General features: G+C 36.5%; 1 protein-coding gene and 1 pseudogene across 1 annotated transcript; one reads left to right on the forward strand and one right to left on the reverse strand.

Moving 5' to 3' along the window:
• Positions 1 to 7989: 7989 nt before the first annotated feature.
• Positions 7990 to 10269, forward strand: LOC107857925 (annotated as a pseudogene).
• A 2978-nt stretch (positions 10270 to 13247) lies between these two features.
• On the reverse strand, positions 13248 to 15228 carry LOC124896227. The gene is made up of 3 exons (XM_047407758.1): positions 14850 to 15228; positions 14540 to 14630; positions 13248 to 13659 (listed from the first exon to the last, which is right to left on the reverse strand). The coding sequence occupies exons 1-3, from the start codon at positions 15226 to 15228 to the stop codon at positions 13248 to 13250; spliced, it is 882 nt and encodes a 293-aa protein (XP_047263714.1).
• Between the last annotated feature and the right edge of the window lie 1715 nt (positions 15229 to 16943).

Genomic DNA, 16943 nt, shown 5'->3' on the forward strand with positions numbered 1-16943 from the left:
TCCATAATATCATAGGGAATGACCAAAATGCCTTTAAAATTTAAAGAATGTCAAATCTGTCCTTTGGTGGACTGTTTTGATAAGCTAAAGTATATCGATCATAAATCTTTTATCCGATATCGGATTTGGGTGAAATTGGTATCGTTGGAAAGATAATTCAAAGGTTTTCATTTCATATAAAGTAGGTCACCCAGTTCATCCTGTACAAGGAGTTATGGTCGTTTGAAGTTGACCCTAAAAATTTGTTTTGAGAGGCTAAAGTAAAACAAGTATAACTCCTTACTCAGACGTTGGATTTGGATGAAACCAATTGCATTGGAAAGAAGACTCAAAGATCTTTCTTTTTATAGGTCTCATCTCTCCCAGTTCATTATATTATGGGAGTTATGATCGTTCAAAGTTGACCCAAAAAATGATTGGCCTCAGTAGTTTGTGTGCAGGAAATTTTCCTGCACATTTACTATTCCCAAATATTCCGGCCACCGTTTTATAGTTTTGAACGTGCTCGATTTTATCCGAAACCTATCCATTTTTGGAAATCTTTATATCGTTGGAAAGCTTATTTAATAACCTTCGTATGGATCCATCGACGGGAAAATTCCGGTATAAATAAAATAAAATAAAATTAATTCCATATAAATAAGACCAATATAGGTACTTGAATACGCCAATACACGTACTTGAATACGGGGTGTTACAATTGATCTCCAAGATATGGCAGTACCCCTACATATGAATACATAGCCTGTTTGATACCGAGCTTTATGCAGGTCAGATAAGTACCCAGCATCAACATAACCAACAAGAGAGAACTTGCAATCTTTAGAATAAAATAAGACCATATCGGTAGTCCCCTTTAGATACCGTAATATGTTTTTGATCCCATTCCAATGTCTCCTAGTAGGAGCAGAACTATACCTTGCTAGCAAATTAACTGAAAAGGCAATATCAGGCCTTGTAGTATTTGCAAGATACATTAGTGCACCAATTGCACTAAGATATGGTATTTCAGGACCAAGGAGTTTCTCATTCTTTTCTTGAGGTCGGAATGGATCCTTATTCACATCAAGTGATCGAACAATATCAGAGTACTTAATGGATGTGATCCATCCATATAAAATCGTTTCAACACCTTTTCTATGTAGGCAGATTGATGGACAAAGATACCATTTGTCAAATGCTCAATTTGCAAACCAGGGCATAACTTTGTCTTTCCGAGATCTTTCATCTCAAATTCTTTCTTTAGGCAATCAATGGCCTTTTAAAGCTCTATTCGCATTCCAATAAGTTTTATGTCATCGACAGAGATAGCAAGTATAACAAACTCCGACGTTGTTTTCTTTATGAAAAGACATGGACAAATTTCATTATTCATATAACCTTCTTTAAATAAATATTTATTAAGACGGTTATACCACATGCGTCCAGATTGCTTCAAATCATACAATGATCTTTGCAATCTAATAGAATACATTTCCCGAGGCTTTGAACTATATGCTTTCGATATTTTAAACCCTTCGAGAATTTTCATGTATATCTCATTATCAAGTGATCCATATAGATAGGTTGTTACCACATCCATCAAATGCATTTCAAGTCTCTCATGGATAGTGAAACTAATAAGATAAAGCAATGTTATTGCGTCCATAACTGGTGAATATGTCTCATCATAATTGATACCAGGTCGTTGTGAAAATCCTTGTGTAACAAGGCGTGCTTTATACCTTTGTATTTCATTTTTCTCATTTCTTTTTCGCACAAAGACCCATTTATAGCCAACAGTCTTAACACCATTAGGTGTTTGAGTTATAGGTCCAAAAACTTCACGTTTGGCAAGTGAATTCAATTCAAATTTAATTGCTTCTTGCCATTTTGGCCAGTCATTTCTTTGTCGACATTCTGTGACGGATCGTGGTTCAAGATCCTCTCTATCTTGCATGATTTTTGTTGCAACATTATATGCAAAGACATGATCCACTACTATTTTAGATCGATTCAAATTAGTTTCAATATCACTTGAATTTATGGATAGTTCCTCATTTTCTTGAGTCTCAGGCTCATTGATTTCTTCAGGAATATCAACATTGCTCAAATCTTGAGCTTCCATATGAGGATCTTTCGTAGTATCTTCTTGACCATTTGTTTTTCTTTTTTTAGGATTTCGATCCTTAGAACCTAATGGTCTGCCACGCTTCAAGCGTGCTTTAGATTCATTAGCTATGACACTAGTAGATGGTCCTTTAGAGACATCAATTAGAATTGGGACATTCTTTGCAGGAATATGTGATTTGGTGATCCTTTTTAAATCAGAAAATGCATCTGACATTTGATTTGTAATTCTTTGCAGATGAATAATCTTTTGTACTTTTTGCTCACAAATAGAAGCACGTGGATCGAGATGAGATAGTGATGGATTTTTTCACAAAATTTCTATTTTGATGTCACTATCTTCTCCCCCTAATTTTAGGAAAACTATCTCATTAAACCGACAATCTGCAAATCGAGCAGTGAACATATCTCCCATTAATGGTTCAAGATAGCGAATAATGGAGGGTGATTCAAACCCAACATAAATTCCTAATCTTCTTTGGGGCCCATCTTTGTGCGGTTTGGTGGTGCTATAGGCACATATACACCCACCCAAAAATTCTCAAATGAGATATATTAGGCTCTTGACCTAAAATCAACTGCAACGGAGAAAATTTATGTTAATTTATCGGTCTACGACGAATAAGTGTTGCAGCATGCAAAATTGCATGCCCCAAACAAAAGTGGGCAACTTAGTTTTCATAAGCAATTGTCTTGCTATCAACTGCAGACGTTTAATTAATGACTCAGCAAGGCCATTTTGAGTGTGAACATGGGGTACATGATGTTTCACTCTTATCCCAATCGATAAGCAATAGTCATTAAATGTTTGGGATGAAAATTCTACAGCATTATCAAGGAGAATATACTTAATTTAATTATCGAGAAATTGTTCTCATAATCGTATTATTTGTGCCAGCAATTTTGCAAATGCTAAGTTGCGAGATGACAAAAGGCACACATGAGACCATCCAGATGAAGAATCTATTAGGACCATAAAATATCTAAATGACCCACTAGGTGGTTGAATGGGTCCACAAATATTCCCATGTATGCGTTCCAAGAAAGCGGGGGACTCAATCCCAATTTTTATTGGTGATGGCCTCACAATCATCTTGCCTTGATAACAAGCATTGCATGAAAATTCACCATTCGAAAGAACCTTCAAGTTCTTTAATGGATGCCCATTTGAATTTTCTATGATTCATCTCATCATTATTAATCCTGAATGTCCCAGACGATCATGCCAAAGTACGAGAGTATTAGAATCAATAAACTTCCAGTTTACTATAGAACGTGCCTCAATTGCACAAATCTTTGTCCAATACAGGCCAGAAGATAAAGCAGGGAACTTTTCAATAACACATGTCTGCCCAGAGACATTCTTGGTGATACCAAGATATTCAAGATTCATCTCATCAATTGTCTTGATATGATAATCATTTCACGGATATCTTTAAAACTCATCAAGTTTTTCCGAGACTTAGGAGAAAACATGACATTATTTATGATGAGTTTAATTTTCTTGGGCAAGATTATAATAACTTTTCCGAAGCCTTCAATCAAAATAGCACTACCAAAAAATGTAGTGACATTAATCTTGCCCATGTTTAGATGAGAGAAATATTTCTCGTCTTTGAATAGTGTAGGTGTAGCGCCAGAATCAATCAAACATATATCTTCACAATTTGACAGCTTACTTTGAAAATTATCCACATCTTCAAATAAAATAACATACACCAAATAAGATATATATTAAATTTTTGTACAAAGTGAAAGCTTATACTATAAAAAACTATTAATCCGACATTACTAAGCAATTAAAAAAATATGTCCAAAAACTATTGAAGTAATATAATATTTGATAAGGAATCTAATACGTAATATATTATTTTTAATTAATAGTACGGAACAGTATCATGCAATACATACAATATCAATATAGTATTGTTATATTATATTTTGTCCAGTACGTTAATATACAAATATAATATTATTATATTATATTTTCTAAACACATATGGATAAGTAATGACTATATATGAATATTATATTAAAAATATTAACATGCAAAACTAATATTAATATTAACATGCAAAACTAAAAATATTAACATGCAAAATATTGAAATGCAATAATGAACACAATAGAAGTTCGTGCAAGTTGCACGTATCGTCGTCGTCTTTTTTTCTTTTTTTAAATTAATAATGACAAAATTAATATTTCATTCACTTCAATAATAAATTACAATAATATAATTGAACTAATCAATATGAATTAAAAACCAATATTCATGCAAACAACTACTTTTACATGATTTTTATTCTCTAACTCTTATCAACAATTAAAAAAAAAAAAAAGCATTCATTCTTCCATATTTACGGAACCATCACCAATCAAGTGATCAATCTTTGCTTCAGGGTGCTCGTAAAAGTCTGCTACATTCAAGCATGAGATGTCAACATTATTTTCAGAGAGAAAGTTAGCCTCGGCATTTCTCTCTTTCTTCTTTAGTGATGCTTGATAAAGGTCCACTAAGTGCTTGAGAGCACGACAGTGACATGAATAGTGTCCTTTTTCACCACATCAGAAACAAGTAATTGTTTCACGTTTCTCATCTTTTTTCTTTTTGTTAGATGAATGATTAACACTCGAAATAGGGTTTCTTTCTTGGTCATCACGACCACGATCACGTCCACGACCACATCCACGACCAGGGACGCGACCTTTTCCATGCCTAGCATGGTGAGCGTGCACATCATTCACCTCAGGGAATGGTGTAGATCCAGTTGGTCGGTTCTCGTGATTTTTCATCAACAAATCATTATTTTGTTCATCCACGAGAAGATGAGATCTCAGTTCGGTATACTTCTTGAAACCTTTTTCTCGATATTGCTGCTGTAATAGCACATTCGAGGCATGAAAAGTGGAGAGTGTCTTTTCCATCATATCGTCATCATTGACCGTCTCTCCACATAGTTTCAATTGAGAAGAAATTCTGAACATGACAGAATTGTATTCATAAACGGACTTGTAGTCTTGAGATCTTAGATCCATCCACTCATATCGTGATTTCGGGAGGATAACCATCTTTAAGTGGTCAAACCTTTCTTTTAGGCTATTCCACAATACGAGTGGATCCTTAGTAGTAAGGTACTCAATTTTCAGAACTTCGCCAAGATGATGATGCAAGAAAATCATAGTCTTAGCAAGATTTTGACTAGATGTTGTATTTTCATTCTTTATGACGTCTCCAAGACCCATAGCATCTAGGTGAACTTCAGCATCCAACACCCATGAAATATAGTTCTTGCCCAAACTTTGAAGGGCAACGAACTCACACTTCGTAAGATTGTTAGCCATATGGAAAAAGAAAGAAATAAAAAAAAATACCTTAGCCTTAGCCTTCAAATTTGAGACGGTAGAGTCTCGTGCTGATAACGTGTTATAAAAACAAGAAAGAATAAAGAAGAAGAGTAGAGAGAATAGAGAGTAATTGTTATTTCTTCTCTTGAGGGATGATTTACAATGAAGAAGCCCTTATATTTATAGGGAGAATTTGCCTCTAATTTCACACTAAAAGACAAATATATCAAATCCTGATAGACATTAAATAGATCTTGATAGATCTTGATAGACATTCACTATAATTGATATATATCATAACAGAAAGGCATTTATCATCGCTTCACCTCCTTTGCAATGTTAGTAAAGGCTCGGATATACTATATTGCAAACGTCAAGATTGTTGTCTACAGTACATAACAGTGAAAAAATTGTGTAACACATATACAACTTGACATTAATACGAATATATTTTTCTACTTCTTTGTCCAAATAAAAAGATATACATGCATATTTTAGAGATATCCTCGCACCACATTTCTTGGAGATCATATTATCCTTTAGTTTTACATATTTTCATAAAATTACCTCTTAAGATAAAAGAGTGTCGAGGACATAATACAAGGGGAGGAGTAAATACTAAATAGCTAGCTGCATAATATAATAGAGGACAAAATTAACTAATAAAATTGACTCTTTTTTCATAAATAAATTCTTATAAATGGCTGTGAAAAAAATATATAATAAGAAAAGATCTTTATCAAAGGCAAAAAAGAACAACGCCCTAAATCAACATTAAGGCCTTCCCTCCTTCGTTTCAAGAATGACCAACTTTCATTTCACATAAAATTTAAGAAAGTAAAAAATATTTTAAAATTTTATATTTTAAATTAAAATTATATTAAATATATTAAAATATTCTTTAATTTTAGGATGTGAAAAAAAAATATAACGAATTAAAAAGAGGAAGTCGGTAATTTATTTGAAACGGCGGAAGTATTTTTTAGTTCGTATGCTTGAGGGTCTGCGCAGCTTTCCTTATTAATGGTTGTAACTTTCACCGGTTCTTTTTTACATGGATTTCTTGCACTTGAGCCACCTTCTCTCGAAAACAAACCTCTCTACGTCTGTGAGGTAGTGGTGTCCGTGTATATTCTACCCAACCCAAACCCTACTTATGGGATTTCGCTGAAAATGTTGTTGTTGTTGTTGTTGAAAGATCCATTTTCTAGACCTGCTTTTTATTGGTGATAGAGCTGCGTGCTTTCTGAAGCGTTTGATGAATTGGTTGTTTAATTGATTGAGAGTTGGGGGAAAAGAACGGTTGATGAAGCTTTGAGGAAAAGGCTTGTGGAGTGTGGGTGGAAGGATGAAATGAAATCTCTTATAGGTAATGTTTCTGTCTTTTCTCTGTGACCTTGTTACAAACAATTGGTAGGATGACTTTTTGTTAGGACTTAGGAGCCATGTGATTTTTCCCCAAATGAGTTAGCTACATGTGTTTAAATCTGTTTCTCGGCAACTACTGCCTCACTGGAAAGTCAATCAATGTTAGGAGCAAGCTTGGAGTTGCATGATTATCAACCTCAAGCTTATAATGGCAACATAGTTTTGGATTAGGATATAGAATTAGTTTAGGATTAGGGATAGAATTCTAATGTTAGAAAAATTGCAATAGATTAGTTTGATATAGTTTATAATGAGGATGTACAATCTTAGTTCTATAATATTGCAATAAATAGTTGTAGGTCTATATAAAAACCACCTATGTGCATGAATTAGTTGAGAAGAGAAACATAAAGAATTTTTACACTCAATATTGTTCTATTGACTTCTTCATTAATGTCCCGCTTAACTCTTTTTTTGTGCCTATGTGTGTTTCCTATCTTAACTGAGTATTATTATTGTATAATCTTATTTCTTTTGATTCCGCACACATTTAGTTTGGATATTAATATACTAGTAGTTCATTAATTAGTATCATTGTTATGGTGGCTTCCTATCTTAATTTTTTCCTTTGGTTATCTTTGTTTTCTGTATTTAAATGGTTGTTGTTTTGATTACTCAGGTTTTCTTTTAGATGAATCGAGAAATTAAAATTAGAGATCAATCAGTGTATATGAGCATGTGTTGCTAATTGCTGAGATAACTAAAGTGAACTAGGAAATCTGGTGGGTATTTGTTGCTGCCTTTGTGATTGTGACTGGAGATGTGCAATTGTATATGTCAGCGGCGAATTGATAGCTTGGACATGTGCTGCAGATAGTTGAGATAACTGAAATGAGCAGGAAATATGGCGGTCATCTGTGTTGGCCTTGTGATTGTGACAAAAATACGCAATTAGATTTGTCAGCGACGAATTGTTAAAGGAGGATGGTCCTCTGATGTTCTTGGTAAGGTTATGGTTGTTGTTAACAGACATAGCTAACTACTAGATCCACCTCTTAGAAAAAATCTCTCATAGGATTTTGCTCTCAATACACTTAAATCAGTGATAAAAAATTAGAGCCTTTACCTTCACGCAAAATCTAGAAAAGGAAGGAGAGGGAAACGCAAATGGAGAAACTTGCAGCTAGATTTTGCGGCAAAAAAAAGGGGGCAAATGAGCATTTTCAATTTTTGGGAAGTGGTGGCAAGCTCGATCATCTTTCTTAGGAAAAAGACGATCGAGCTTGCCTCCACTTTTCAAAAATTGCAAGTGCTCATTTGCTCCTTTTTTGGCGCAAAATCAAACTGTAAGTTCTCCATTTGCGTCTCTCTCCCCTTCTTTTTCTAGATTTGCAAGTTACTCCATTTGTGTTTCTCTCTCCTTTTTCTAGTTTCTGCGTGGAGGTAAAAACCCTAATTTTTTGTCATTGATTTTGAGTGAATTGATAACAAAACACTATGTGAGATTTTTTTCTAAGTTTTGGATCTAGTAATTAGCTGTCTTTTAACAACAAGAATATCCTGACAAGAACATCAAAGGACTATCCTCCTTTGGCAATTCGTTGCCGACAAATCCAATTGCACATCTCTAGTCACAATCACAAGGCCAACAACAGATGTCCGGCGAATTTCCGGGGTCATTTCAGCTATCTACAGCACATGCCCAAACAATTAATTCACCGTTGGCAAATCCAATTACCCATCTCCAGTCACACACACAAGGCCAATAACAGATTCCCATCAAATTTCCTGGGTCATTTCAGTTATCTCAGCTATCTACAGCACATGCTCAAGCAGTCAATTTTTACCTACCAATTAAATGCTAGCTAGGTGATCGAAATCGCTCAGGTTAGGCTCCTCTACACCTTATCTATTTAATACTTCTAGCTTGCTAGTATTTAATTCTTCTAGCTTGCTAGTTTCCTGAAGTAGTTGCTTGGAAGGAAGGTCTCAGATGTACCTTTGGCATGTACGAGATTTTCTTTCCTTTATCTATGTCATGCTTGGTATTCATTGACAGCCAATTCCAAGTAGATCCTCACTCCTCTTCGTTTCGCTCGTTTTCTCTTTTCTTTTTTCTGTAGGACAAATCCAATTGTGTATATCTAGTCACAATCACAAGGCCAACAGCAGATGCCCACCAAATTTTCTAGGTCATTTCAGCTATCTACGGCACATGCCCAAGGAGTACATTCGACACGGACAAATCCAATTGCACATCTCTAGTCACAATCACAGGGCCAACAACAGATGTCCACCGGATTTCCTCGTTCGTTTTAGTTATCTCAGCTATCTGCAGCACAGTCAAAAGTTCAGGCTCAAACACAAGCTGCACAAGTGCACATAGCCAGTTACAAGCTCATCATTTGTCTCTTAGCCATGCTCATGCTCTTGGAAATTTCGGTTCTTCTCCTTCGATGTGTGGAAGTGGTTATGCGAAACAGTTGCCTCAAAAAGCTCCGATGCATGCACCTGCATTTACGACTACTAATACGATTTCTCTGATGAGAACGATGGAGCTTTCAGTTGCTGCTCGGAAGAAAAAGCAGACGCTTCCTGTGAAGCACTTGCACGAGAAGGTGGCGGCTATGTTACCTGAATCTACGCTTTATACTCAGCTTCTTCAGTTTGAGTCTCGGCTTTAGCAAGAAACAAAGTTGACATCCAGGAGCCATTGAAGAATCCACCTGCTATTCAGAAGACGTTTCGAATTTATATATTCAATACTTTTGCTAATCAGGTTCGTACTATTCCTAAGAAGCCAAATGCTGAACCCCTTCGTGGACTTTTAAGATTGTAGGAAGGATTTTGGAGGAGGGAATGGATCCTGCTCAAGCTGCCATGTTTCAGAAATCTAGCACCCTGTACCCAAAGTTTTTGACTTTCTTTGAAGGAGTCACTATTTCCTTGGACCAGAAAATCCTGATAACCATATTATAATATGGGACTCTGCGCGATCTCCTTCACCACAGGATGGTTTCGAGGTCAAAGAAAGGAAGAGGAAGAGTTCAGTGTTAATTTAAGACTAGAATTGAAGTACATGCCTGAGAAATACGAACTTTCACGAGCTTTAACTGAAGTCTGGGTATTGATGTTGAGACTCATGCGAGAGTTATATTTCTCTTTGGCATTATATTATGGTTCGAACGTTGCCGAACCCTGATGATCCTTCTTACTTCAACTGTGATCCTCCACTTCAGAAAGTATTTGGCGAAGGAATGGTCGAGTTCCCAGAAAACATCACACCTCATTTGTCTCCTAGACACCCCATACATTTGGAACACAGAATTAAACTTTATTTATTTGTCATTATTTGTTTATAACCCCTAACATTTACTTCACCTTTGCTAAAGAACTTTGGAATCTATTGGGATTAAATTATAATATGAATTTGTTATCATCTCTCAACTGGTTGATTCAAACTAAAAATCTTACTCCGTTAAATAAAAATCTTCTTCAATGAAAATTCCTTTTCCCTTTTGCTTTTTGGCATTTGTGGACAAATTGGAATAACAATGTGTTTCATCATATCAAAAATAAGCTCACTTCTCCCCAAATAATTGATACAATTTTCGAATTTGTGTACACTATTAACCACCTTAACGATAATGCTTCCACTACTGTTGAGGTGTCCTGGATAAACCCCCAACCCAAAATATAAACTTAATATTGATGGAGCGCCTTCCTTCCAACCAAACTGGAAGGGTGGAGTAGTTGTTAGAGATATTCATGAACTGGTAACGAGATCATTGGATTTTCACAACGCCAATTAGGCTTCAGGTCTCTGTATATGGAAATGATAAGACTCCTTCGAGGTATTGAATTGGCTTATCATCATCACTACTTCCTTTACTCATTGAAACAGACTCCACGAAGGTAATTAATCTGCTATTACATTCCCCAATCTCACACTTAATAACATATAATCTTCTTGTGCATGGTCTGACTGAGGGAATTGGAGAATCCTCTAATGTAGCATAACTTTAGAGAAGGGAATCAAGTAGCTCATATTTTGGCCATTAAAGCACTAACTACTAATGAAGGCCAACTAGCAGTTTTTCGACAACCACCATCAGTCGTAATGTGTAGCTTAAGGCAAGACAAGAACACCTTGTTACTAGAATAATTCCTTCTTCTTATTGTAATAATTTAGCAACTAATTCCCAATTTTGTGTATTCAGTTTTTCTATGGGTTGTAGTCCATCATCTACCTGTACTATTTATTTTGCTTTTTCTGAATTTGATCCCACTTCAGATTCCGTGAGAAGCACGATTCCGTGAGTCTAAGGGACTAATAATCCAGAATAGTCCCTGAACAACTATGCAGATCGATGGAGTCAAAGTGGAAGAATGGATAGAGTAGGGAAGTATTTTTATTCTCATGATTCCCCCCATCAATACGTGTGCCCCTTATATGCAGTCTCTATAGTCAGTTATGAATCTTAACCAATTAACAAACTTCCAGAAAAGACTAAACTGCCCCCTAACGCACTAACAAATTAATTGCTCATATGCAATTGTGCAATTACAATGAATTCTCATAAAATGGATATAATAATCCCTTCCCCCTTAAAATAATCCTTGACCTCAAGGATGAAAGTTAGGGAACTGCTTCTATAGGTCCTGAAGATGCAACCAAGAGTTATCTGCTTCAGCACAATTGAACCATTTAATGAGCACTTGAGTGATTGGTCTATGGTTCTTCTTGATGATCCTGCGATCTACAACTCGCTCAGGTTCAAGCAGAATGTGGCCATTTATTGACAAAGACACTGACAAGTGTGGAACTACAAGTTTGTCCCCAATCTTCCTTTTCTGCTGGGACACATGGAAGGTGTGATGGATCTTGGCATTGGCAAGTAACTCCAGTTGATAAGCTACTTGACCAACCTTTATAACTACTCTGAACAGCCCAAAAAACTTAGGACTGAGCTTAGAATAGTTATCCCCTCTCATAGGAAGTTGTCTATAAGGATGGAATTTGATATACACCCAATCATCCATTGTAAAATGCCTCTCAGTTCTCTTCTTATCAGCTTGTACCTTCATCCGTTGCTGAGCCAAAATCAAGTGATGTTTGAGCACCCTAATAGTAGATTCTCTTGCCTACAAACTCCTATCCACTGCTTCTATCATGGAACTCTGAGGAAGCTAAAGGAGGTGGATAGGAGAAAACTGACCATACATCACCTCACAAGGGATAGTCCTTGTAGATCTATGAAAATTTGTATTATAGCACCATTCAGCGAGTGGCAACCAAGCGACCCAATTTTTTGGTCTGTCACTACACATACATCTCAGGTACCCTTCAAGACATTTGATGACAGCTTCCGTTTGTTCATCACTTTATGGATGGTAGGCAGTTGAATGGTGTAACGCCACTCTCTGCAAGCTGAAAAGTTCTTGCAAAAATTACTGGAAAAAATGGTATCATTGTCAGTGACAATGGGCTGAGGTAAGCTATGAAGCTTGTATACATTCTCTAAAAACACATGCGCCACTACTTCCGCAGTATAGGGATGCTTCAAGGCCATAAAGTGAGTATACTTGATCAGTCTATCAACCACTACTAGAATGGAAGTTTTATCGGACGAGTTGGGTAATCCTTCCACAAAATCCATGTTAATATCCTGCCACACTCTTTCAGGGAAAGGAAGAGGCTGCAATTGCCCTAGATAAGATACATTCTCTACTTTATTCTTCTGACAGACCTCACATTCTTGTACATGCTTATGAACATCCTTCCGAAGCCCTTTCCAGTAGTATATATGTTTGAGTTTCTTCAATGTTGCAATCATGCCCCCATGACCACCCAAAGCACTATCATGGTGCAACTGGAGTATATGTTGTCTGAGGGGTTGATCATTGCCTACCACCACCTTATCTCTTCTGAATAGTAGCCCATTTCGGTATATATATATCCCTGTCTACCAGGTGGATCATGTTGCAGTTGTTGAATTAATGTAGAAAGCCTAGTATCTCCAATGTAAGAGTCTTTGATCTTCTGCAATAACTGGCCCGTCACTACTGACAAAGAGTATACTTTAGCCACCCTGGACAACGCATCTGCCACCAAGTTCTCCTTACCCCTCTTGTACACTATCGTGAAGTCATAACCAAGTAACTTGGTGATCCATTTCTGCTGGTTTGGGGTGGATGTTTTCTGCTCCATCAGGTACTTGAGACTCTAATGATCTGTTCCTATGGTAAAGCATTGGACAATCAAATAGGGCCTCCATTTTTGAACTGCAGTCACCATAGATAGCATCTCCTTGTCAAACACAAATAATTTGATATGTTTGGGCCCTAACGCACTGCTAAAAATGCTAAAGGATGGCTGGATTGCATCAGAATGGCCCCTATGCCATCATCACAAGCATCGATCTCTATGATGAATTCCTCAGAGAAGTTGGGCAAAGCCAAAACGGTGGGGAGGTCATGACCTTCTTCAGCGAATAAAATGTAGTTTCGGCTACTTCAAACCATTGAAAGGAACCCTTCTTTAGTAAATCGTACAAGGGTCTAGCTATAACTCCATAGCCTTGGATAAATCTTCTGTAGTAATCTGCGAAACCGTGGAAACCCCTAAGTTCTTTCATACTCTTGGGAGAGGGCCATTGAACCATAGCCTCTAGTTTCTTTGGATTGGCAGAGACACCATCGCTACTGATGATATGGCCTAAATACTTCACTTCTTTCTCTCCAAAAGAACATTTACTCAGCTTCACAAACAGATTATGCACCTCTAATATCTGGAAGGTTATCTCCAAATGGTATAAGTGGTTGGACCAACCGGGGCTGTAAATAAGGATATCATCGAAGAAGACTAAGATGAATTTCCTTAAGTGCGGCTGAAATATATGATTCATCAAACTTTGAAACGTGCAGGGTGCATTTGTAAGGCCAAATGGAATCACCACAAATTCATAGTGGCCTTGGTGAGATCTAAAAGTCGTTTTTTCAATATCAGAGGGACACATCCTAATCTGGTGATAACTAGATCAAAGGTCCAACTTAGTGAAAAACATAAATCCTCCTAATTCATCCAGTAGCTCCTCTATCACTGGAATGGGAAATTTGTCCTTCACTGTGGCCTTATTCAACTCCCTATAATCGATGCACATTCTCCATAATCCATATTTTTCTTAACCATGACTATGAGTGAAGAATATGGACTCACGCTAGGCCTCACTAATCTAGTTTGCAACAGTTTCTGTAATATTTTCTCAATTTCATTCTTCTGAGAAGCCGGGTACCTGTACGACCTCACATTTATAGGTGAAACCCCATCTTATAAGACTATTTTGTGATCATGGATCCTGTGTGGTGGTAGTGCACTAGTCATAGCAAATATAGAAGAATATCTATCCAGTAGTTATTGTAGACCAGGGTAAGATGCCACACTATTTTCATCCTTCTTTAGTTTTACTAATATTAGTGTCTACTCGGGGGACTGATGTACAAAAGTGGTTGTCATCATGCTTAATTGTGTGGCTTTGCCTAGTAGTTTTTGCATCTGCAGACCACTAACCACTTTCAATTCTCCAAGTGGACTGCCCCTTAATGAAATTTTCTTTCCATTTACTACAAAATGCATCTTCAACAGCTTGAAGCATCTAGTGTTACCAACCATTGAATTTCGAGGATAATATCTACTCCTCCTATAGGTACTACTAACATATCAGACATGAAATCCATCCCTTGCATTCTCCAACCAACTTCCTTACTCACAGAAGAACCATATACCTTGCTACCATTAGCTACGAATACTGTAAAGGAAGGGATAGATTGCAACTTACAACCTAGCCTCTTAGCAACTTATAGATCAATAAAGATGTGTGTAGCCCCTGAATCAATCAACACATGCATCAATTTCCCGCCAACCGATGCCTTGACCCTTATTGTCCTGTAGTCCGATGTTCCATTCATTGCATGGACTGATATTTGGGTATTCATAAAAGAATTTTCAATCTCTTCATCTTATTGACCCGCCATTCCTTCACTGCACTCTTCTACGTCTGTTTCTTCCCAGTCCTCATCCACCTCAAAGATGAATAGTTGTTTTCTCCTCTTATAGTTATGACCCAGATTAAATTTCTCATCACACCAGTAACAAAGTCCCTTTGCCCTCTTCTCATCTATCTCAGCTCTTGTAAGTCTTCTTGACCCCTTGACAGATGAATTCCCATTAAAACTAAGGTCCCTCTGATTGGAAAATTGATTTTGGGTCCCATTTCTTGTATCTTGAGACCAAGGAGTGGGGTTAGATAGCACCGACTTATTGTTTCTTGCCTCAAGTTTCTGCCATTGTCCTCTTTGCAGTCGAGTTGATTTCTCTGCTAGCTTAACCAAACTATATGCCTTCATCAAGGTTCTAGGGGCCAACATCCTAATTTGCACTTCAATTTTCGGTTTAAGGTAATTCAATAAAATACTGATTGAATACTCCTCTGTCAACTCCACTTAGTTGAGCAATTCATCAAATTTATCTCAGAAGTCTTGGACATTCCCGATTTGTCGAAGACCGACCAATTCTGCCATCGTGTCCTCATTTAAAGTGTGCCCAAATCTGAGATGCAATGCTCTCACATAGTCACTCCAATTAGGGAGACCCCCAATCGAGATTTCAGCATTGTCTGGTGCCATTGCAAAGCCCTACCCTTCAAATTAATGGATGCAATTTTAACCATCATATCCTCAATTGTGCCATCATACTCGAAGAACTGCTCACAATGATACACCCATCCCCTCAAATCTTCACCGCCGAATCTCGGAAATTCCACTCGAGAATACCTAGTTCCTGGGTTATGAGAAATACCTGGTGCATGCAATCCCCCATTCTCCGCAGTCGTAGTTGGAGCTGGAGCTGCTGGATTCTGATTGTTCACGGCCATCGCAACAAGTAGCTGGTGAATATTACCCAACGTATACTCCTGCCTTTCACCAATCACTCGAACTTGTTCCCTAATTTCTTTAATTTCACGACGTATGTCGTTGTTTCTGGTGTTGTTCAACATTGTTTTAGGCCAAGGATGTGTGGTTCTGATGCCAAATTGTTATGTTCTAATTGAGAAGCACGATTCCGCGAGTCTAAGGGCTAATAATACCGAATAGTCCAAGAACAACCATGCAGATCTATGGAGTCAAAGTGGAAGAATGGATAGAGTTTAGAGAAAAAGAGTCGAAAAGTATTATTACTCCCATGATTCCCCCATAAATACATGTGTGCTGCTTATATGCAATCTCTATAGTCATTATGAATCTTAACCAACTAACAAACTTTCGGAAAAGACTAAAAACTGCCCCTAACACAGTAATAGATTAACTGCTCGTATACAATTGTGCAATTACAAATGAATTCTCACAAAATGGATATAACAAAGAAAAACTGAGATTATTAAAAATTATTCTTAAAGGGGATTTCTCGGTTAACGTTTACTTGGAGGTATTTTTATTTTTTTTATTTTTATTTGATCAATTTTTAAAATTAAAAATTAAATTTACATGTTATCACTTATCATTAATAATTTTTTTTATAAACGCATAAATATTATGAAGTTTAAAGCTTGATTTAAATTTTTTATATTCATAAGAGTAAAATTTCATCAACATTGAGCTCATTTTAAAGAGTGGGCACACCCATAGTATCTGAGAGGTTAGCCTCCACACCTACTTCTTCTATCCTTTGATATCCTCGTTACATGCCCCCATGGATTGATGCATGAGATGTATATTATCCCCGTTGATTCCATCCGATCCAAGATAAGTTGAATCTATGATAACAAAATTTCAAATTCTTTTTACCTTTTTTAGGATCCATTTGGCCATAAATTTTCTAAGTAAATTATAAGAAAAAATTGACAAATAATGTTTGGTCATATAACGTGTCATTATTTATTAAATATTTTTAGCAAATAGTTTAAATTTTAAATACTAGAAAAAATTAATATTTAGACTAAATTTTATCTTTTGATAATTTTTAAAAGCCCAATCAAACGCATGGTGAAATTATATTTGAGAATCCGTGACCAAAACCTAACTTAATCATCGTGATTATTAAACACTAGTGAATTGATACGTGC

This window comes from Capsicum annuum, chromosome 2 (genome assembly GCF_002878395.1).
Source record: "Capsicum annuum cultivar UCD-10X-F1 chromosome 2, UCD10Xv1.1, whole genome shotgun sequence".
In the NCBI taxonomy this organism is placed as follows: domain Eukaryota; kingdom Viridiplantae; phylum Streptophyta; class Magnoliopsida; order Solanales; family Solanaceae; genus Capsicum; species Capsicum annuum.